Raw genomic sequence first — 25,037 nt, 5'->3', positions numbered from 1 at the left:
ACTATGCCAGCAAATCTAGCAAAAAACAGTGGCCAAAAGATTGAAAGAAGTCAGTCTACATACCAGTACCAAAGAAAGGAGACTTAATAAAGTGTACAAATGATTGTACAATATTCTTAATTTCATATGCTAGCAAAATAATGCTTAGGATCATCCAACACAGATTAGAGCCCTACATGGAAAGAGAGATGCCAAGTGTTCAAACCGGCTTTAGATAAGGCCAAGGAACAAGAGACATTATTGTTGATGTATACCATATAATTAAGAAAGCCAAAGAATACCAAAAATAAGTCAGTACGTGCTTCATTGATAATAGAGTGGTCTTCAGTTGTGTTGACCATGTCAAGCTGTGGAATGTGCTTAGGAAAATGGGAATCCCAGAACATCTTGTTCTTGTGTGAAACCACAGTCTGGATGGAACATGGTGAAACAGACTGCCCCCAGGTTGGCAAAGGAGTGAGACAAGGCTGTATACTCTCCTGATTTATTCACCTGATATGCTGAATATGTGTTGAGGGAAATTGGATTGGAAAAAGATGAGTGTGGTTTTAAAATTGGAGAAAGAACCGCCAGTAACCTGTGTTAAGCTGATGACCCTACCCTGATAGCTGAAAATGCAAATGATCTGCAAGCTCTAATAAGTCAAGAAGTACAGTGAAAAAATGGGACTTACCTTAAATATGAAGAAGACAAACCAAAGGCAATAGGTATAGCAACCAAGAATTGACAATGAAGATATTGAAGGACTTCCAGGGGAGGTATGGCGAACTGAAGGCAGCTCTGTGAAAGTGGAGCTGACAGCCGCAGCAAAGACCAGGGAACCAGTGAGTCGACCGATTCTTTGGAATCTCTCTGGTTAAGGAGAGGACAGAGATCACTCACATGTGCTCTGGATGGCTGCTGCTTGTAAGGGGACCATGGGACAGTGGTTTCCATGTGTTTAAGTGCCGGGAGACGATGGGATTAGCCATCTTGCTCACAACCGCCGCAGAGACTTTTAAGGGACAAACCTCACAAACCTCACTTTCTAATTACTTGGAAATTGCTCATTAACTATTAAGCTATTAGAAATCTTCAGAACAACAAGTCTGAGAGTATTGGGTGAGCCTGCCTTCAATCCTGAATGAAAGAAAAATTTAATCATAAGCTTAAGTGCTTAAAGAATCTGAAATAAACAGCAAAAAGCTAAGCAAGATTTTGATCTTAGAAAGTTATAGATGGACTAAGGGTCCAGATAAAATTGGAATATTGAAACTTTTACAGTTAGATTTTGAAATTAATTGTAAAGGACAAACAGCTTCTGATGAGAAATAGATTCTGCTTTCATTTTTACAAGAAAAAACAAAGATAAGCAATTTCATGATTTTGAAAACTGGACACTAGAGGGGACTAAGGTTTTTAGGTAGAGGAAAGATTTACAAATCTGCAAAATGTTGCAAAACATTCTAACAATGAAAATACTGAAGGAGATTTTTGAAGAATGGAATCAGAGAATAGTAGCCACAATATCAACTATGTCAGTAAAGATATCTGCTTCTTTGGATAGACTATGTCCAAAAGACCTTATTGAAGAAATGTCAGATGTAGAACAAGTTTTATCTGACAAGATAGAGGTGTTATCAAAAGTGGATTTACAAGTGACAGGTCAAGAGAATGGCTTAGAAAAGAATGTTTCACTGGCTCTACAAAAGAAATTGGCTGAGGCTTTAAAATTTAAAAGGGAAATACAAATGACAAACCAAGAAAGTGACCTGGATAATTTTTTCCTACTGAGTTTACAAAAGAGACTTGTTGAAGTCTTGAAGAACCTTGTGCAACGGGACAAAGAAGAAATGAAGAGAAATCAAATTGTATGACAATATTTGAATGAACTAAAGATTAAGACTGTTAGAAGTAAAAAGAAGTAATATAAAGCTGGTTTATTAGATCAAGGTAAAACAAGATACGTTGTTACCTCTGGCAAGCCTTTACAGACTTTCTGCTGATGCCAGGACTGAAAAGATGATGTTTTATGGATTTATTTATAGATAAGAGATGGGATATGATATGAAGAGATAAATGTTTATAAACCTAGAGGTGGTGAAGTGTCACTAAATTTGTTTACACTTGTGATGAAGGTTGGAAGTCACTTCTTTACATATTTCTTTTCTCTTTATTATATTCCTACTTTTATCTTTCTTCTCTTTCTTTTTTTTTTCTTGCACTTTCTATTATCTTTAGTTTTTAGTTTGTATTAGATTTTACTATTATAATAAAAATTCTTAATAAAATATTATTGCCTTTTAGAATCAACTGCCAACAGTAAAGGAACCAGCAGTCAAGAAATATATTGCAGGCTAGCACTTGATAGAGTAGCAAGGAAGGCTTTGAAGAGATATTTAGATGTTGGGAAGTATCTCTACCTACAGTGATCAGAATAGTGCAGGCAGTGGTTTTCCCTGTGTCACTCTATGGAAGCAAAAGTTGGACTTCGAAGAAGCAGGATAGAAAGGGTATTAATGCTTTTGAAATTTGGTGTTGGAGGAGACTCCTGAAAATACAATGGATAGCCAAAAATCCAAAAAAAAAAAAAAAAAGGATCATAGAACAAGTCAATCCAGAGTTCTCACTTGAGGCATTAATGACCAGACTCAAATTATCATAATTTGGACACATTATGTGAAGACCCAGCTCTCTGGAAAAGGCTCTAATGCTGGAAAAGGTGGAAGGCAAGTGAAGAAGAGGGTGACCAGCAGTAAGGTGGATTGATTCAATTACAGCAGCAGTGAACCAATGCACCATTAGAAGACCTGAAGGACCAGGCTGGATCAAACAGATCATCCTGGAAATAATCAGTATGGTCTCTAGGAATCACCACCAACATCATGGCACATAATCATCCTAATCAAAAACTTTGAGCTCTGTTCAGTACTTGTACTCTGAATAAATTCCCAGGTTCAACATTCCTTGATTTTTAAATATATGTCTGTAGTAGTTCAATTCAGTTATGTAGCACCAGGATTCACTAGATCTTGTGGTTCTAGTAGAAAAAGAAAAAGAAAAGAGCTTCACAAGCTTCAAGTCTGTCTGGACTTCAGGTATAACATTCAGTTTTAATCATCTGGGAGTTGAAGTCCACACATCTTAAAGGTCCTAAGGTTGAGAAATACTGGTCTAACTAATGGTTTGCTGAATTAACTTAAGCTATGCCTTCCCCCTGCTCCCCAACTGCATGCTACCATTACTTCCGCAAGACATGGAAAAAACATCCTTCTTGGAATTGTCTTCCATTCCTTATGAATTGCTGGAGTGCATGACAACATATTTTCCAGGATCTGTATTGCTTTCCTTTTCTTTCAGGCAGAATAAAGTTGCCAGTTTTGTTTTTGAAAAGCTTGACAAGTTTGGCTATTGCTATTTATATTCTTTTGCAGTATTTTATGATCAACTATAAATATTCTTCCCATTTATATCTTTCATATGCCACATTTAAAGCAGATGGCATAGAAAGAGTTCCTTATGTCAACTGCTTCATAGTTATAGGGTAGACCATGCAGTGTGTGTGCGCGTGCGCATACCTTTGAGTCAGTGTTGACTCTTGGCAACTGCCTGGACAAATCCCTGAAGATTTCCTGGCAAGATTTCAGAAGTGGTTTACCATTGCCTGCTTCCTAGGGCTGAGAGAGAGGGACTGCCCAAGGTCACCTAGCTGGCTTCGTGCCTAAGACGGGACTAGAACTCACAGTCTCTTGGTTTCTAGCCTGGTGCCTTAACCACTACACCAAACTGGCTCTAGGCCATGCAGACCAAGGGTCAAATTAAACACTGGGGCAGAATGGCAGGACTGGAACTTGTCATGCTATTTTCAAAAATCATTCAGAGCTGTGGAACAATTCAGAATTATGGCAGCATGTTTTCTCTTTCATGGCTAATAAAATCAAAGTCAAGGTATGGTCAAAAAGGGCTCAGTACCATCTCCCCCAATTCAAATCCCTCCTGCCAGAAAGTTCTTAGTAATTTCTTTTTATTACTTAAAAATTTAGATCCAAGAAGATCAAGAAGCCCACGTCCTCTTCTGCTAAAGAAGATAAAACCATGTTAATGATGTTTCATGGAGAATTGGATCCGGGTGAAGAACTGTTTGGCATGGCTGAAGATTTTTCATCCCCTGGCAACAAGAAGATATTGGCAGTCAAAGAAGGTAATAAATGAATGTTCAGTTTCGTGATGTGTACTCTGTAGGAATGAAAAAAAAGTGCCACAAAGCATGTAATCTTTGGTTGTAAAACTCTATCTTAGATTCTGGATATAGTTACTTATTTCACGGTAGCAATTCTTTAACTAGCTTCTTTAGATAGGTTTATTTATTGAGTGCATTTCTATCATGTATTTTCTCTGAGAGGTCAAGTCAATGACTTGGAATCACCCTACCCTCCCATCTCATCCCCACATCAACAACCCTGTGTGGTATGTTGAGAGTAACTGGCCCAAAGTCACATAGTGAGCTTCCATGGCCACAGGAGAACGTGAACTTGAGTCCTTGTTGAACATCTTAACTATTACTATACACAGGTTCTCCATGTATAATGATTAAAAGTACTGAGATATTTTAAAGAAAGACAAAAATACTTCCATCCCTTCTGTAAGATATCTCTGCTTACTTTTCAGCTTACTCTATAAACTGGAATGGGCCATTGGTCATGCTTGGTTAGGCTGAAGAGAATTGTAGTGCAACAATATTTCAAAGGCCACAGGTTCCTCCAAACCTGGGTGTAGACCATGCTCCATTTAGTATATCTAATGAATGAAATAATTCTATGTTTAAACAGGAATAAGGGTTAGTATTTCTGTTTTCTATTCAGAAGTGAACTGGTGTCATAAAATCTTATTCTCTCAAAGCTGATTTCCTCTTAAACTAGTTTGGCTGTGAAAGCCAATGATACAACGCAGCATAATTCAAGATCCATGTGTAATGTGACATAGATCAACCAAATCTGATGTTCCCCATCTTGCAGACATCTTTATTCTTCTATCTGGGTGAGGTCTACATGAAGCCAGATCACGTGAAAACAGTTCTGTTTATTCTTCTTGTACCCATGCAACTCCAGTAGGTCCTTTGCCCACCCAACTCATTTAGGTTATTGTTGCTATTTACTACTGTATTCCGACCTGATGCAGTTTGTCTCTTTGTTTAAATGTTAGACGTGAAATTATTTGAAGGTCCGGATCTTGGTGGAGTGGTAACTCTTGGAGACCCACTGCTGTTGCTGACAGCCAGCGAAGACAGAGAACCTGTGTTAAAGGCTAGCCCTGCTGAGGACATGGAGGAACTACTGAGGTATTCATCTCAGTTGCATAATAAATTTAGCATTGAGTGCTTATGATGTCCCTCCTCAGACTTGTCTGTTGCTCTGCAGCCCGGGACTGGAAGACAGCTTCCAGGCTTTAGCCTACCAGGGTCACTCTGTTTTCAAAATTGGGGCTGTATAAATATGTGTGAGTGGGCATGGATTTTAGCTATAGTTATCTCCTCCACTGTTTCTAGTTCTTCAGTTATTCTTATGGTCATGCTTCCCTCTACAGATCTTCCATCCACCCTTCTCCTAGGGAATTCCTCAGAGCCAAAAGGAATTGTGCAGTCAAGAGATAATCAGTTCATTATTAATTGCTCAAGATATAAAGGTGATTAATAATAAAAATATTTTAAAAAAAGAAATAATCAGTTCATTCCAGCTATAGGAATCACAGAAACAGAAAAGGCCATTTAGGACACTGAGTGCAAGTCCCTACTCAGGGTAGGAATCCAGGCTAAAGAATTTCTTACAGATACTTGTCCAGCCACTGCTTGAACAAATCCACTAAAGGGAGATCTTTACCTCCCTCAGTAACTGGTTATATTGCTTAACTATTCCTAGCAAGTTTTTCCTACAATTCAGGTAGAATCTGTCTTATTGTAACTTAAGATCATTGTTCTCTGTCCTGCATAAGTTTGTCATTCAGCTCAGGTATATAGGTACTCAGTGCTAAAAAGATACTATTACCTGGGTACAAATCGGGTAAGAATGCATGTAGGCAGATTCTCATAACTTCTGAATTAAACCATGTACAGTATGAAAAATACAAATGTGTAGCAGTTCTCTCTACTAAGTGTTTAAAGTTCCAAAACTCTACACTTAGACTGGTAACTGAAGTAGATAGAAACTGGAGAGTAGCTAGGGGTATTTATGAAGTCAGATAAACTCTTGCATTTTGATATAGGAAATCTAGTTACAGTTATAAGTAGCTAGTTACTTATTAGTATTAATTTCATAGGGGTATAAATCAAACCCTTTTGATCAATTATTTTTCTAGCAGTTCTTTGCTTTCTAAAAAACATTAGATTGCTTTCAGACTTAATTATTCCTACAGCAGATCCATTGAAATCATTTGGAAAAATTAATCACAACTAATTTAAGTCTTACTGATTTCAGTGAATCTGCTCATAATATGACTAAGACTGCATCCTACCCATAGTATAATCTACATTACAGTTTCAGTTTACTGAACTATGCTGCGTATTTTAATTAGAGTTCTTTGAAATTCTGTAGGATCACATAGTACCAACGGTAGGGATGCACTTGCATTTAAATTTGGGGGGGGGGAATAGAAGTCATGCTGTTAGTAACATTTTAGAGTTTTAATAACCTGTTCCAAATGGAAAGAATAAGAAAAACACTCTACTGCGTGAGGTCTCCTGGAAACACGATTCTTCTTCATTGTTTATAATGGAACATTTTGTAATAACATGTCGTATCAGAGACACCTACCTTAATTTACTCAGAGGAAATTTTTAATGCTTTTTTATGCTTAAGAGCACATCTGATCTTTTAAGACACGATGTCTCCAGTGTATATTTTATTGGAATAGCATAGTTGGGAAATATATACACTCACATGTGATTTTTTTTCCTCTTATGTTTCATCCTAATAATCAGAGATGGATGTTTTGTTCATGTAAGAAAATCCTACTTTTTGAAGCTTGTGAATTAAACATGAATTCCTGGGACCAGCTCATTCACCAATCAGATGTCTATTATGTCAAATTATTTCTGAAAAAGTCAAGTAAAATAAGCCTCAAAGTCTGCAGTCTACCTTTTTATGTAGCTTGGAATGGAAGGAATAATCACTTGCTAGCCTGGGTAGGAAACTTGAGAACCTGTTCTGAATTGTCACTGACACAGATAAAATAGGACAAATGTTCCAATTCCTTATTTTATCTTGTTGTTTACAAGACATTTGTAGTGGTTTCTACAAAAATGGGATACCTGCAGAGCAAAAGAAGAGATAAGCGTGCGTAGGCTAGTCATACAATACATGTTTCCATTTCTGATTAAGAAAGAGAGTAACTCAAAGAAAGGGGGCAACTGAAATCTGTATTTCAGCAAGATTGGGAAAAAAGAGAAAACCATTTAGGAAGCTTGTATTGGCCACTTCTAATCATGAGAACATTATATACACACCCAAATGTATAATGTTTATCTTTAGAATGGTATATACAGCCGACATTCCTTTTCTTAAGGTCTCAGACTAGAGATATATGGATATTACATTATGTCATATCCTCATGTACAAGATTTTACATGATATCCATCTCCGACCCCCAGGGTGGGATTTCCCTATTTTTACCCAGTGTATACTTGTGGCGTTTTTACTTGAATTGACTACCAGCAGGCAGCGCATAACCAATTTTTCCTGTTTGGGATTCATCAGACATACATTGCCACAGATCTTTCTATGGAGTTCAAACTCTGTCGAGAATTGAACTCATGACTATGTACAGTACATTAGCTGTAGGAGCTATTGAGGTGCTGGAATTTAGCAGTGTTACAGGAAGGAATGTATGGAGACTCTTTAGAATAGTATATACACGTTTTTCCTTTTAAAGAAAGGAGGACTGTATACAAAGGATAGTGGAATCTCTCTCTCTCTCTCTCTCTCTTTAAAGTATATACCAGTCTAAAGGAAATACTTCAACTCAGTATTAAATATATTTAACATGGTGATGACGGACAATAATAAGCATTGATAAATAGTCCATACTATAAAATGTTCTCTAATAAAAATCCAAGTACCTTGAAAATGAGGTTCCCCTTGAGAACTCTTAAAGGATATATCTGGTTAGGGGAGTCGGTCAAACATTAGACCACAGCGTGGCTATACATGGAGCTTTTATTCAAGAATGAAGGACTCATGCATGTCATCCCTTCCCCCCATAAATAAGGAAGGTATATAAAGTTGAATTTGCACAGTTCAGAGAATTTATATACTCTTCAAATTCAGCATTCTTAATACAGCATTCTCAGGAAAATTACACTGTGCTTCCTCTAATCAAAACATAGAATGTGTCACCTTTCTGAGTTAAGATGAATGAGCCATAAAAAGCTGATTCCATGAATATTGCTCCAAACCTAGATATTATGGATAAATTAAAACTGGAATAGGTGCAGCAAAAATATTTTTAGGAGATTCCAATTCTACCTGGAAGATCAAGAAGTTAGGAGCCATATTCTCCTAACAAAGTTGGAAATTAAGACATCCTGAATTAATGCTAGTTGTTGATTTATACTAGCATCTATATTATATAATTTATTTTTTTCTGGAAGCTGAAACAGCTCCCCCAAGATGAAAAGTTACTTTGCAGATTTTTTATTTAGGAAAAACGTGAGGGCATGATAGAGATTTATAAAATTGCACATGGGATGGAGAAAAAGAACAGGGACTTGTGCCCTTTTCTCATGACAGAAATTGGGGGTCATCTAAGGAAACTGGATAATGGCCGATTGAGCAAAGGAAGCCCTTCTTCACACAATGGATAATGACATTTGATATGAAAATTGCTTCCCCAAATATAGTGATATTCGCCAATTGTTTGTTTGTTTGTTTGTTTAATTTTGTATGACTGCTTGGACAGGTCCCTGCAGTTTTCTTGGCAAGATTTCAGAAGGGGCTTGCCATGGCCTCCTTCCTAGGGCTGAAAGAGAGTGACTGGCCCAAGGTTACCCAGCTGGCTTCATGCCCAAGGTGGGACTAGAACTCACGGTCTCCTGGTTTCTAATGTGGTGCCTTAACCACTACACCAAACTGGCTCTCCAATTTAACTGTATTTGTAGAGAACAGTGCTATCAATGGTTACTAGTTATAATAGCTATAAAATACTTCCAGAAGTGGAAGCAGCATATTTTTGAACATTAGTTGTTCAAGATCCACAATAAGGGAGAGTCATGCTCTTTTGTTCAGCTGTGGATTCTCTATATGCATCTAGTTTGATCCTTACAGGAAACTGAGTAATAGACGTTCTTGTTTTCTAATCATGGGCTGCTAACATGGTGTCCACAGACACTTTGATTCCCATCATACTCCCTGACTCTTCAAGATTACAGGTTCAGCTCAAACGTGAAAAGCCATGGCCTCTGGAGAAGCAAAATGGCTGGATGAGGTTTTTGATAATCCAAGACATTTAGAGGGTACCCAGTTGGAGAAACTGACCATAACTAGCTTACCTCAGAAAATTATTTCTTCATGGTAGATCATTAACTGATTAAAGATGAATGTAACAGATCCTCTGGCCTTGTTCAGACATTACTTGGCACCAGAAGACAATAATCCTAAAGCATATCGATTTCATTTTTAACTTTTCCTTGTATCCTTTACCCAAGTTTCTGTTTCTACCTCAGTCCTACTTAAGAAATGCAGCCTTGTGTGACAGAGATCATGGATTCAAAGAAGGGATTAATTTAATTTTAATTTTCAATTGACTATTTTAGCAGGAAATTATAGTTAATCTGAATCTGGCTTTTTTCTGACTGATATTTGCTTGACAACTGCAATTATCATCATCACTGTGTTTGCAATTTTAAACATTTTTTGCAGGATTAATGTTCAAGCCAGGGACTTGACTGGAGCCTTCACCCCACCCCATCCCGGCTTCTTTAACGAGATCTGTGTTAAATATTTGCCTTGCCTGTTGTCAGATACTATTTAGCAATTACAGAGCAAGCATGGCAGGGATTCAAAAAAAGTGCTCGATTGAACATAATTTGCAAGAGTCAAAACAAACCTCAATCTCTAAAGCACAGCCAACAATTTTTCCGGAATTAGGGCTACAAGCATCAATTGATTTGATAGGTCAGGCTGACCACTGTGGTTATAGACCAGCGAGAACGCATTTATTGATCTCACAGTTCTGAATGAGATCCTCAGTGCTCTGCACTTTAATTTTCTCTGCCTTCTCTCTCATCAGAAAAACACAGGTGGATGCAGGGAAAGACAATGGCCTTGAAAGATTGATTAAATAAATGAATAAACAGCATAGCTCTTGTACTACAAATAGATGCCTACATTAAGGATTTCAGTACAGAAGATTATAATGTCAAGTTGCTGTAGGAGTGAGGAGATAATTATATCTGCTGAAATCACTCTTACTGTTTTGCTAGCTAAGGCACATCTACAGTACAGTTCAGGATGTTGTTTTTCTCTTCCAGGAGCAGGGGACATTTTGTGAATGGAGAAGGGACTCATGCTTTAACTACCAAGAAAGATCAGGAGACCTTTGATATAAAGGCCATCAAAGCCAGATAGATATTCAGAGAATTTATCTGGGATAGTCCTCATAGGACTGTAGCAATTCAAAATGAAGGTGAAATTGCAGAATTGGTCAAAGTCCTCGTGGAGAGTAAGCATGTCAGCAAAAATTATTGTCTTTGGAAGTAAATGGAACAGGTGGTGTCCATATTAAATGTAATGGAGTTCTCTGAACCTGGGAATGGGAATGGATGTTTGCAAAATATTGGAGGACCAGAACAGTGTATATTCCTTCCTCCTTATCTGGCAAGTAAGTAGCAACATCTCACTTGTGTCAAGAAGCAGTTAGGAATAGGATTGCTTAAGGCGCCACCTTAAAAATACTTGCTAATATAAATGGGGGCCGATATCCAGTTTGCAGGACTCTGTAATGTAACTCCTTTTTCCCTGTAATAAATCTAATGAGATTGAGAATCTTTCTTTCATGGTTATAAGCACCCTTTAGAGGCTTGACAGTAACATTTGCAACACAGATAAGTTTCTGTGTTTACACTGCAAGATTTTGTGTCAAAATTGCTGATTGCATGAGATCATTTCTTGTTGCTTTCATATCAGAAATGCAATTGCTTACCAAATCTGTTTTTGCTCCTTAAATAAATACTTTAGATATAGTGGCTTAGTACAGATGAATAAAGATTCTTTGTTCTATGGAAAAGGTTCAGTCCTCTCCCCCCCCACCCCACCCCCGCCTTTGCAGGATCACTTTCGGCTGAGTAGCACCACATCTATGGTATGTTATCTTCTTTGGACCTAACATGGCAATTATCGTGTGTTTCCATTTTTTCTGGCATATTTAGATGCCATAGGTATTTTTCCATTAAGAGCAGGCTGAAGTTAAATCATGATAGTATTATGACAAGATATTCAAACAATGTGTTTCCTTTTTTAAAGTGGACTTAATGTGTTTAAATTTAAAAATAGAATGTGGATTTCTTTGTTTAGAAACCTTTAAATAAAAATAGTCTATAGATGCCTGAGCTGCTTATAAATCTCTTTTAAATACAGCTGCACATTTTTTTTTCCAGAGGATGACGTTGCTTAATTTTTCAGATAGCTGCTATGCTTCATTTGTTTTTTGATTCCATAAAATATAGCGGCATTCATGCCTTCTAAAGGTGCATTTCTCTTGCCAAAAGCTGAAATCCCTGCTTCCATATTGGGCCTGGATTTTTAAAGATCTCATTCTTTCATAAGATTAACCATTCATCGGAACTTCTGTAATTAATCCATGCAGAGTTTTCTAAATGCCAGCAGTCAGTAACATAATATCCATGTTCATTATGCTTTTTGACATAATTGAACCATTATGAACAGGTGATGCTTTTTCTTGTCTATTACTATCACATATGTGAGCATAAGGCAATGCACCAAAAATACCCTGGTCAACTGTGATGGTGCAATATTTCCACATGGCTGCACTAGCTAGAAATAGAAAAGCACCTGGATATACTAATTGAAAAAATGCTCCTTGGCTGCTGCACTGTCCTTAAGGATGGGCAAAAGAGTTGACCTCATCTTAGCCCACATCTTCCTCTGTTTAGGACAGGATGGTCAATCTGAGACACTGGTGGTCACATTCAACCTCAGGAACTCCCTTTTCGATGGCCCCTAAAAGTCAGCAGCATGGTTTTCTGCCATTTGGAGATGGAATATACAGAAAAGCTATCATGTAAGTTCTGAAATAAGCTAGACATAATTTTAAAAACAGAGGGGAAAAGTAAAACAACATTTCGGAAAAAGTAAAGTGAATATTGTGGTCCCACTTAGGTGCCACTGAGACCTTTTTTTCACTTTGCTGCATAGCTGCTCTGAGTGCAGCTCTCTACCTTTCAAAAGATAGAAAGCTCATGACCACCAAAAGATTGCCCAGCCCTGGTTTAGACAGTTGCCAAGATTCAAATGCCCAGGAAATTGCCTGGTCTTATGGTCATCTTCTGGTGCCAGGGTAGGAGGGTGTCTCAAGTATTACAATGTGAAATCTTACAGAGGACAGGAGTTCTTGGTCTTGTGATATCATGAGGTAGGAAAGGTAACACAATCTGATGCTCCCTTTATTAGAGTCATTCCAGGCAGCTACAGTCAGGAATATTGGAGAAAGCTTTTTCCCATTTTGCTAGTATCCTAAAAGTATACTCAAGTATCCTAGATTATTACTTGAAGGTTAAATAAGCAGTTTGCATTTGATTCATTTACTATAGTAATTCCAATTTGGTATTTAAGGCCATAGAACATGGAGCAGTAAGACTACCAGATTATGAAGTTATGTACTTTTTTCCAGCACTTTATCCAGGGAGAAGGAGCCTTCCCTAAGGATGAAGCATGATGCGAGGTATAGGAGCCACCCAGCTAATTTTAGCTAATCGCTGTAGTTAGAGCCTTCCCTTAGTCCAATCTGCTCTCATCTTTGATTCTCCAAATGATACTGAACTACAACTCCCAACATTTCTTAGAATGAACTGTGTTGGCTGGAATCACTGGGAAGTGTTGTTCAGCAACCTCTGGAGGGCCCAATATGCTAGCTCTGTCTTAGCACAGGTTTTTCACACAAAAACAGCACATTTTGCCAATCAGGAATTAAATAGGACTTATTGTGCAGCTGGCTCAGCAGCCAAAATTATGCATCTTCTATTGCCTTGTGTTGCCATGCTGAGCTCTACTCCATTGACCTGGCACTGAAGGCTAGGTCTAGAATTGAGGACTTTCCCATCCCTTCCACAAAGAAACCCTCCCTTCCTTATATTTCATAGGGACAAAGTAATGCTTTGCTCAGATGTGTCCTTCCCTTCCAAAGCAGTCTCAACCTTTCCCTTGAATGAAGCCATCTTACTGCCTACCTTTTTGCTCAACTGCTCATCAGCACTGGAAATACCACTTCAGTTTTGGATGACGGTCATGGTCTTGCCTTTTATGAAGACCATTTTTTAAAGTAGATTCACAACATCGTTTTACTGGTGCCATGCTTAGTCCTGAATTTCCATGACCAATCCACAGAGCACAATTGTCACTGCCTCCAAATATATAGTGATAGCCATCAAGTTTTTCTATGAGCTGGTCAAACAGCAACTTGTTTTTGTAAACTGCCCAGAATCCCTCCTTTGGGGGGGGAGATGGGTGGTAATAAAATTTGACAAATAAACAAACAAAGTTGCTCTAACTCCAAAAGAGTGATGGCAGAATCAGCAGCTTTCCTCTGGAATAGCCCCCTACTGGAGTTATGCCAGGTAACCACATGAGTTCGGCCCTCCACTTTCCTCTTGCGCAATAGACTGCATCTCTAATCTCAGAGAAATGCAGACTTCAGAAGATCCATCCTCTCTTTGATCACCTTGATTGACTGATTTGATCTTGATTTGATTTGATTTGATTTGATTTATATCCTGCCTCAAGGCAGCTTTCATGGGGATCTTCCTTCTTTTTATTCCCACAATAATAACCTGATGAGGTAGGATTGGTTAAAGGAGAGTGACTCTCCCAAAATCACCCAGTATCTTTTCATGTTTAGAGGAGGACTTGAACTTGGGGTCAGTTGGTCCTAGTCCAACTTCTTAACCACTATAACACACTGGCTCCTCAGGACAATCAGATCTTCCTCCTGAAAAGAAGCTGGTATGAATCAGATATTATGATGAAGAACTAGTTACTTACATGTAACTGCAATTTGGTGGTCATCTGTGAATTCTCACAACATGCCTTTCCATCCAGTTTGGTCTCAGGTGTCCTGACTGTTCCTTTTAATTCATTATGTCCATTTTAGGAACTGATGGGGAACTGATGGGGTTTGGTAGGAGCCTGTCATGCACTGCCTACCGCAGAGTAAAACACAGACGCTGATTCAAAGGAGAGCAGGTTCCGGTTTATTTCGTGCGTAGTGTCAGTTGCGAAAAAAGCTGAGAGTGAGGGGAGCGCGCCGGTGCGGGGTTTAAATACCCCGCGCCGGTCAGCGCCCCCTTACCCTGGGTTACGTCATCCCCCCTTTGTCCTGCATGCTGTCGTGCCGGTAGGTGAAGGGTTGCGAGGCCCCAGCTGGTACCTCGGGATCGCCCATCATCGGTTTCCTCTTTCAGCCGGTGATTGCTGTCAGCTGGGCGATCTCCGTTGCGCTTTTGCTAACAGCTTGGGTGTGCCTCGCGATCCGCCTAGTCTTTGTCTTTTCTTCTTTCTCTTTTGTGTTCTGATGGCTGCATCCTCCGGCCAGGGTCTGTGTCTGTTGTTGTGCGTGCTATGCTTATCTTGAGTCCTTTCCTCTGCTTCCTCGTTATTGTCATGTGTGCCGTTGTGCTGATGTCTTCAGCTCAACGGCACTCATGACAGAGCCCATATCTAGCATGAGGTATGCCTTGGGTGGGGAAGGGGAAAATTCTAAACAGGGCCGTGCACAGGCTCATAATTCATGTGTGACCAATTCATTTACTGCTTTACATCTATTTTTAAACATTTCTGTTTTATGTCAGTCCATTTCTGAAGATTCCATGCAATGTACAATACACACCCAAACTCATAATAAATCCATTCCAACACAGTATTATCCCTTTGATTCACCACCAGTTAAGAGTACTATGATCTTACTTATCTCCAAATGAGTAAGATGTCTTCATGTTTTATTATTAGTTTATGTCTTTTATTTGATTGCTGTTTGTTGAATTCTTTGTAAACTGCCATTGGAAATTCTGCACCACTGAAAATTCTATTGAAGGGTAATAACCCCGCTGCCCCCATACTATTAATTATAATGATAGCAAATAGAACTAGTTTATATAGTTAACTTAGTTTTAAGATGAGCCATCAGCATAAGTGTTGGGGGAACAAGAGAGGGCAAATGACAAAATGTCATGATGCAAGTATGAAAGGACAGAGTTTACTTGTGAATCATCGTGATTTTGGCATCATCGTGATTAGGAACAGACACCTAACGCCCAGTAGCCACAACTTGTGAACATTATAGAAACTTCTTTAGTGATACTGCTGCAGTTAAGGTGATAAGTCAATGTTTTAATAAAATGCTTTTTCTTCCTCTTCCTTTGCCATGGGCAGAACAATGCCATCATTTCCAGAGATTGATAGATGTTTATCTTTGTATGTTTAGGTATTAATATCTGGCCAAATTAGGAGCCTAGATTTTTCTATTACTTTAGTGTGATGGAAAATGTACCCTCAAAGACTAGATTAATGTTTAAGGAAAAATGGAAGAAGGTCTCATAAAGATAGGGCAATTCATGGTTTATCTGTCATTTCAGACAATTACTTGGATTATCCTAAGTAGTCCAGCAGTATTCTTTAATTAATAGAGACAAAGTGTCCCATGAGAATAGCCATACATCACTATATACTAATGTTGCTATAGGCATTACTGCAGGAAAATGGCTGTACCCGTCATACAGTGTGACTGAAATTGGGCTATCTTGGTTTTGATTCAACCTTTTCATATTGATTGGGAAATATCTTTGAGAGCTCATTCAAATAATTTATTTTACTTTTCTGAAATAATATTAGCATCAGTCCATTCATGGTACCACTGCAATTCATGGTACCTTGAAATTCAGCTCCTAACACTGGTCTGAAAAGGGGAAAGAGAAGGTAGTGTGATATTGCTGTATGTGTGTGTTTGTAGGAGATTGATGGGAGGTGTGTTCTTAGGAGTTCATGCAAACTTGTCAAAATGGATTACATAGTGAACTTCATGCTCCTGAGCCCTGTGTAGTTTGGCCCTGTGATGATGACCCAAGTCCCACAGCTGCATGGCAAATAGAAGGATGTGCAATTTGAAGAGCTATGAACATGTTGACATCTGCAGCTGCTTTATTTCCCAGTCTAGCTCATTGTTAGTATTGATAGTGAGTTACTGTTTTTAAGGGATGGTGTTTAGGAGAGTGGAAGACGGGATATTGTTCAGCATTGCCCATGTGCCCAATTAGTACTTCATATATATTAAAAAACCTATTTCACATAGGAAACTGACTTATACCAAGTCAGATCATTGGTCCATCAAAGTTTCTGTTGTCTACGACAGGAGTGGGCAAATGCGACCCTCCATTTTTGCTGAGTACGATAAAAACCACTGGCTGTACTGCCTAGGAGTGCTAGGAGCTTATGTTCAACACTGTTTAGCCACAGGTTGCTCATTCCTGGCTTGTATCAATCGATAGTGGCTTTCCAGGGTTTCAGAGATGGGTCTTTTCCAGGCATATTTGGAGATACTGTAACTGTGGACTAAAATTGTGACCTCCCATGTACAAAGCAAATGTGGCCCTTCTCCAGGTTTGTAACGGGTACAGAAAAGACAGGTGTGCACCATCATGTTGGACTTGCTCAAATAGAAAAGATGCCTTTACTTCCTTTTTTTCTTTCAGAATGGAAGATGATTTTGAAAAAATGTTGCAGGTGAGCCGTAAACCCAAGCCTAAACCCAAGCCCAATGTAGCATCTAAGCCAGTAATACCTAGGAAGCCAGTGATACCTAAGAAAAAGCTCCCATCTTCCCCAGCCCAAACAGGACAGCCAGCGGGAGAGAAGATCCAAATCATGGATGAGATGGACATTCTCAAATACATCAAGGAAAACGAATCCCTTAGCAGTGAAGAACCAAGCCTCTTCTGAAACACTGCTACTGGTGGACTTTCCTCAGGAAGAATTTCCATCAGCCATCTGCAACTTGGATGTCCAGAGTCTTGGCTCCTGTCCTCAGTTGCCTTTTTGGTGGTCCTTTGGCTGCAGTTTTTTTAAAACAATGGAACTTGATATTTGAGTTAGTATTCTGCAAAAAGTTATGAAGTTTTTGCCACAGAGCAACAATGATTTAATTAACAATGCCTTCTTTTTAAAAATGTAAAAGATTGTGGCCAGAACTAAGTTGATAAAAAGAAAGTTGCTAGCATTGAGCAAATGGATTATTTGGCTGAAAAGTATCAGAGGTCAAAATTAATAAAAGGAACTAACATGGTTGGGTTAAATATTGACAAAGAGTTGGAATTGTTGTTGTTGTTGAATGGAAGTTGTTTATTTCCAGACAGTTTCCAAACTTGTTGGAAAATATTACTGAATGTCAAGGAACACACATAAAAGCATTTTTCAGAATCATATTTCTCTTCTAAGAGTTATAATGCAATGAGTCTAGATCCTTGGGAGCCTGCCTAAGTGCTTCTCTATGAATGCCCTATTTGTCTCTCAATTTTCTGATCAGATGATAGTTTTTTGTGATAGACTGGAGCCACCTTGAAATATCTGCAGACTGGGGAACAAGACAGGGGAAGAGTCTGCAAGAGATTCCTGAATAATGATGTGAATGATGGCTACTTTTAATATCTTTATAATTTGGAGAAGGTCCCATCTTCAGTGTCAAGAAGCGTGCTTCTTTTTGATGTTAAAGACTCACATCTCTTGTTACTGTTCAGCAGGATGAAACTGTTATCATTTGATAGGTACTAAGCCCCTGATGCTTGTGGCAGGATTAGGAAAATGAACAGCAACACTGCATTTTTGATAGTTGAATTATACATTAGTTAGTTAATTAGTTGATAGTGTTCTCTATTTATATGAACTTATTCTGTGTTTTTCTCAGTCCTTTCACTCAGATGATGGAGCCCCACAAAGTTATTAAGCCATATTAAATATTTGAAAACTTACTTGGATTGCTTTTTGAATATAGAACTGAGTGAATGCAAAAAAACATTTAAAGCACTTTAAAATATTTACATTTTTAATGCATGGTGTTCCATTTATAATTATATGATGCTTTACATTCTATTTTAAATAAAATGAAATTATTAAGCACTACTAATATTAAACATTTCATTTGAGAAAGAAGTAAAGATGACTGGAACAAGATATATGATGATGCAATAAAATAAAGGGAAGTCAGCTGTGCAGGATGGGTACCATTTGTTATCTTTTCTCATCTGGAATTGGAATGGACAACTCTCTTCTGTTGAAGGTCATTGTTCTGAGTGGGCAGTGTCTTGGTGATGAATTTAAGAGGTAAGAAATGCACACAAAAGGGTGGCCCTACCCATTTTCCTTCTTTTCGCCATCCCTTTTTCTTTCTCAAACATCCCTTTCTTCCATGCCAGTGGTAGCGAACTCTTCTCCAAGGTCTACGTGCATCACTTTTCAAGTGCTTTAGACGTTAGTCCTAGGAGGGCTGTATAACATCAAACTTATTCTAAACAGAATGTTATCTTTAAAACAATCCTTAATTTAGGAATGTTATATTACAGGCAGTACAGTATCAGATATTGGGTATCATGAGCACATTGCTGTAGTTTTCTAAATATAAATGGTAAGTGCTGAGAAACGTCTTGACTGCAGTTGAGTTGTGCTTATGGCCGGTTGGTGGAGCAACCTGCAAGATGAGAAAGAAGGCAGATGGATATAGACAGGATAGGGCCCTGACCTTCCCAGAGAGATTAAGAGATCCTGTGGGTTTGGCTGTGCCAAAATGAGGCTCACCCGCTTCTCTGGCCCTATGCTACTGCCTGCTCTCCTGTCAGGTGAGGAGAGTCAAAATTGAACCAAGTCACAGATAAATGATCAAATAAAAATAGCAAAGGAGTCACAGGTAGAAACGGTTGATCACACAAGCATAGCAGATGTATGCATTAGTGGCAACATCATGTAATTGGGGTTTGATCTGCTGTGATAATCTTGCAAATATTTGATATCCTGGAGAATCTTTAAAATCCTGTTTTCCTATTGTAACAGGGTATCTGCTTTGTACTTTTTATGTCATTAATACTAAAATGCCACATAGAATTCCACAGATTCTCTCTGTAGTTTATTTTTGTGACTTGACAATAACCATGCAATTGTTCTTTTAACTTTTCCTGTTTTTCACCGTAATTTCTATTAATGGCTTGTAATTTTAAAATAATTATTTACATTCAGGGCGCAACATACAGTGTAATGCCCTAAAGATTTCATTGGAAACACATTTTACATAATAATGTATATTTATGTGCTGTATTTTGCCTTTGAGAGATGAGATGGATTAAATACACAATAAAACTGTTGAACTGAACTGGAGGAAACAATTATTTTAAAAAGTGCTATATACAAATTCGGTATTGTGGATAGCATTGGCTGTAGGTTCTCTCTCCCTATCCCCATGTAATAAAGGCAAAAGGAACTTTGTTGTAACAGTTACAAAGCAAGAATTATTTAACTCTATAAAACACAATGTGTCCACATCAACCTCTCCTTCCCTCATTTAGGTTCTTAACTCATATATTGTAAAAAAGATACTAACATCTGTTTGAGGCATCATTCATGACTTTCAGTTAATTATGCTTAAAAGATAAGCATAATTAAATAGCATTACATTGCTTATTTGGCAACTAACTAAAATAAAACATGGGAGGAACAATTCTGTGACAGCTAATTACTACAGCAATTTTAAACTCCAAAGCAAGTGAAATACAGAAAAGTAGTTGGGGAGGGGGTGATACTAAGCATTGTGGTTTGTTACTCTATGTGTTGCACAGTGATAATAGCAAGCAAACAGTGGTGAAACAACTAGAATTTGCAAGTCCCACTAGAAATAAGGCCACTGAATTCAGCAGGACTTTCTTTAGCAAATGTAGGGCTGGAGGTTCACTAGCTATTTATGAGCCTTTTTCCCACAAAGTATTTTAGTCCCATTAAATAAGGAGAAACAGACCTTCTAAGATCAAACACTGCTTAATTTTTCATGCCTGAATTCCCTTTCTGTTATAGCCCTTTTGGCTAACACAATTATAAAATATATCTTTAAGATCACAGTTAGGGAATTGAGGCCAAAAAGCCGTTTCCCAAGACCACAACTGCTGAGCTGAGAATGGAATAGAGCTCCCTAAAGTTATATCTACTGGCATCCAAAGAAGCCCCCGTGGCTCACTGACACTAATGACTTATGACTAAGCAGATGTGGAATTAAGCCATAAATGGTGCTCAGAAATAAATCAAAATTAGTGGCAACACTTCTGGGTTTGCTCAGCTTTACCATTCTGGACAGCAAATAATATCTTAAGTCTGCTGTCCAAGCCAGCATGCATAACAATGATATGGTGGGAGATGTGCCCCACAACATCTGGATGGTCACAGCTTGCCCATTCCTGTCTGAGCAAAAAGCATAAATGTTTAGGATCTTGAATTTCTTCCTTCTGAAAAGTCATCAGAGTGGAGTTCTGTTCATGAGATGCTCCCATCAGTGAAAGAGGAAAGTGACTTTCACAAACCCTCCCCTCGTAGTTTCTTGACTCTCCCCACTGCAAATGTGCATTCTAATAGTTCATTTTTGAATATATGGGCTGGTTTTCTGTACCCTCAGAAATTCTGTTCCACTGATACTGTAAAAGCTGTGAGAGAAATAAGAAAATGATCATCCAATGTAAAAACTGCAAACCTGAAAACTGGAAAGAGTCATAAATAACAGTGACATACAGCTTTTGAAAACTTAGGAAGAACAAGGAAGCATGATAAAATCTAGTCATACTGTTTATGCTCACAACTCTTCTGCATGCATGGAATATTGCATAGCCTATGATAGCATTTTTACCCAGAAATGCACCCTGCTGTGTTCAGTGGGAACTTAAGAGTGCAATTATGAAGTTCTTGACACTGGTTTGATGATCCCAACAGATGTATTATTTATTCCTTTGCCAACCATAATTTTATGGAACTATAATATTGGAGGGGGGGCAGGGGATTACTCATTCTTCTCTGCTCTTTATGCCTACACATAAAGAAAATGTTCAAATAACTTGCAAGAGCTAAACCTTTGTTTGACCACCTTTGTTGAGTGTTTCATTTTACATGCTCAAAAGTTTAGCCCATGCCATTTTTAAAAATGACTAGGGGGCTCTGGAAAATCCTCCTTTGAAGTCAGCAGATATTTCTGCAGAGAATGTCAAAACACTCTGGAATATGGCAATCCACATGAAACCCACAAGGGTGATTCCTAATAATACCTTCTTAGTTGTAGTATGGGGGATGGGCAACCTTGTGGCCTCCAGATGTTTTGGACCACAAGTCTCCAGATCCCTGGACACAGGCCATGACAACTGAAGATTATGAGAGTTGAAGTAAAAAACATCTGGAGGACACTTTTGAGGCCATTATAAGTGTATCCTGTGCCAGTTTCAAGCATCACTCTGACAACTCCACTTTGAAGGATGAAAGGACGCTCAAGATAAATTGCTGTCTGATCTGGAAACAGCTGAGGAGGATTCCAATCAGCTTATATCTGACCCAAAGAAAAAAGTGTGGGATGCCCCAAAGTCCATAAGAACATAGATCTGAATAAACACAGAAAGCCAAAGATGGAAAATTTGCAGTCAGCTAAATGAGCCAGATGGAGACAGTTCATTCAAATCAGAACAAGCTGGAACAGAGGAGGTACAGCCGCAGGAGATGCATGAAATAAAACATACGTCTTTTCAAAACTCAACCAAGTGCCAGAATTAACAAGTCAAAACTCATTCTCCATTACTTCAGTTTCTTACACTTGCATTTTGAGCTGTGGATTCCTGTAGGTTGGCCTTGGTTGGTTTCACTGATTTATGTCTGTGTCTCCTGATTCCACCTGCTCAGTTTGTGCAAACTCCCAGCTCTGAGTCTTGATCATAGATTCTTATGCACTGATTCTGCCTTCTGCCTGCAACTTCCAGCAAAGAGATCTACTTTGTGTAGGACAGTCTGAAGAAAATGCTATAGACCCAGTCATTTCTTCTTGCTGTAGGTAAATTTTGAAATGATGGGATGTAGTACAGGCCAAACTAGACATGGTAGGATTGCACAAAAGCAATTAGCATGGAGTTTTGTCATTACGAGAGCAAATCTGAGCAGTCTTAGGATTGTGAGAAATCAGGAAAGGGTTTTTTTTTTCCACTTTCCTTTGCTGTGTTCTTGACGAAATCCATCTTTTCATTAAAAGGGAAGCCTCCACTGTCATTAGCAGGGACTTTTCTTGAAAATCTAAGGGAAATCGCATGCCAAAATCACTTGTAATAGGTTCTAGAACAGAGCATTGATATTGATAATGCATTCTGGCTGTAATGAGTTCTTTAAACCTATCAGTTCATCAAATGTCCAGTGTTCTCCATTTCATGAGATGCAATAAACTTTTCTGACTGTTCTAATGTTTGGATTGATCAAAAAAAAAAATAGGTGCCCCATGCAGACATTAGATAGTATTACTAGGTTCTGCTAGAGCAGTGTTTCACAGCCTTAGCAACTTTAAGATGTGTGGACTTCAACTCCCAGAATTCTCCAGACAGTCTTGAAAGACCTATAGGAGGTCTTTCGCTTCTCACAGAAGAAGTGAAACAAACTTATGCAGATTTACTAGAAAATAAAGAAATTGTGGATTATAAGATAGAGACAGCAGTTAAAGTGGAAATACTAATGACAAGCCACTGATAACAACTGAATTACAACTTCTTGATGGATTAACAAAAAAGGGTTGCTAAAGCCTTGAAAAAACTTCAGAGATGGGAGAAAGAAAGGAAGGAAGATCAAAACCTATGACAGCATTTGAATGGATCAAAGACTAAGAGTGTTAGAAGTAAAAGCAAGGAATTTAACCCTGATTTGTTTCACCAGGGTTAAAAAAAGATATAATTTGATATAGTTCTGGAACCCCTTTACAGATTTTTTGCTGACAACTGGACTGAAATGTTAATGATTTATGGATTTGCAAATGGGCTATGGGAAGAAGAGATATATTCATGCAACCTTATAAGGGGAGAAGAAATATTAAGTTTGCCTGTACTTGTTGTGATGAAGATCGGAAGCCACTTTAACTCTTTCTCTTTTCTCTTTTCTTTAATCTCTTTCTCTCTCTTCTTTCTTTCCTTGCACTTTCCATTCTTTTTCTTTTCATTTTTCTCTCTCTTCTGAATTTGGTTTGTATTATCTTTTATTATTTTTAAGACTTTCAATAAAAAGATTTAAAAACAACAACAACCCTGAGTTAGAGAGAGTGGAAAAGAGCGCACAGTAAACCTTTATTTTAAAATATCCATATAATGTGGAGTAATTTTCATAGTTCCACATCATCTGAAGGCTATTAAAGGGCAGGTATATCACATATTGCTGGCATTATAGTATCTACTTATTTCATCAAACTAACTTCAGCATAATGCCAGTATTAATTATACTATACATTTTCTTGACAGTATGGAGCTACAAGCAACTGTTGCAAGCTAATCAAAATATTTTTGAGAACGAGGAGCCAGATGAACAAATAAAGATGGTGAGGGGCAGCTACACATTCTTAGACATGCACTCTAGCACATATGCCTACTTCCACACATGAACACAAGCTGTAATCACACATACTAAGACCTGATTTGCTTACTGACTTGTTGAATAAACAGTAATTTGCTTGGTTCACAAAACATATTTAAAAATCATGGTTTTCTCCACTACAGTATTTGGGTTCATGGAACACACCAAGCCAAAACTAAGAAAATCCTATGGCATAGTGCAAGACATACCCACATTCATATTTCACATACGCCCATTTGCACACATCTATGCACATAAACACATACTTCTCACCAAAAAAATATTGACCTTTTAAAAACACACAGAAACATGCACACATTCATTCATATACTGTATGTTTGTATTCTCACTCTTTTTCCATCCTTCCCAATCCTGGATAACAATCAAGATAGGAAAAAGTGCCCATTGGAACCAACTATCAAGTTGGGAATGGGGAGGCTGATATTATAAAGCTCTGCAAGAATTGCCCAAATTTTCATAAGATTGCCAGATGTTGTAAGATTTTGACCATCTCAACCCCCAGGATCCTCCATAGACTCATGTGAGACTGCTGAAGACTCGTGAGATATCAGGAATGAAATCTTGAAAGATTTGGCAGTTCTATGGGAAGTTGGCCACTCATTTCAATTTAATATTTATTTATTTCTCACATTTCTTCACTGCTCATCTCACCAAGTGACTCTGGGCGGTTTACAGTTCAGTTAAAATAACAAGAGATTAAAATCATAAAAACAAGTGTATCATAAAAATAAAAATATAAATATAATATGTAAAATCCTAGATGGACAAACAATAATCTCAATAAAATTCCTTGGGGCCACATCACAGCGCCAACCACCCCCATGATTGACTATCCCCCCTCCCACCCCAAGCAAGGTGGCAAACCCAGGTTTTCACTCCCTTTTGGAAGGCTGGGAGAGAGGGGGCTTGCCTCACCTCTGGGGGAAGAATGGTCCACAGGGCAGGGGCCACGGCAGAGAAGGCCCTCCTCCTGGACCCTGCCAATCAACAATCTCTCATGGACAGGGTCCGGAACATGCCTTCTCTGCCTGACCGGGTGGGATGGGTTGATGTAACGGGGGTGAGGCAGTCCCTCAGGTAACCTGGATCCATGCCATGTAGGGCTTTAAAGGTGATAACCAACACCTTGAATTGGACCCAGAAGCAAACCAGCACCCAATG

General features: G+C 38.4%; 2 protein-coding genes across 3 annotated transcripts in view; both read left to right on the top strand.

Annotated features, from left to right (window-relative positions):
- HS1BP3 (HCLS1 binding protein 3) overlaps positions 1-19,608 on the top strand; it is a 58,332-nt gene extending 38,724 nt beyond the window's left edge. For both annotated transcript variants that reach the window (XM_063314973.1, XM_063314964.1), the window contains 3 exons: positions 4,023-4,180; positions 5,182-5,317; positions 16,946-19,608. In XM_063314973.1, the coding sequence (XP_063171043.1) occupies positions 4,023-4,180; positions 5,182-5,317; positions 16,946-17,192 (541 nt within the window). In that variant the 3' untranslated portion in view covers positions 17,193-19,608. The remainder of the gene's footprint in view (positions 1-4,022; positions 4,181-5,181; positions 5,318-16,945) is intronic.
- The window catches only part of LDAH (lipid droplet associated hydrolase), a 554,138-nt gene that overhangs the window by 202,746 nt on the left and 326,355 nt on the right, over positions 1-25,037 (top strand). The gene's annotated exons all lie outside the window — the stretch shown is intronic.

This window comes from Candoia aspera, chromosome 1, assembly GCF_035149785.1.
Source record: "Candoia aspera isolate rCanAsp1 chromosome 1, rCanAsp1.hap2, whole genome shotgun sequence".
Lineage (NCBI taxonomy): Eukaryota > Metazoa > Chordata > Lepidosauria > Squamata > Boidae > Candoia > Candoia aspera.
Note: the sequence above shows the minus strand (reverse complement) of the source record. Positions and strands in the feature narration are given on the sequence as shown.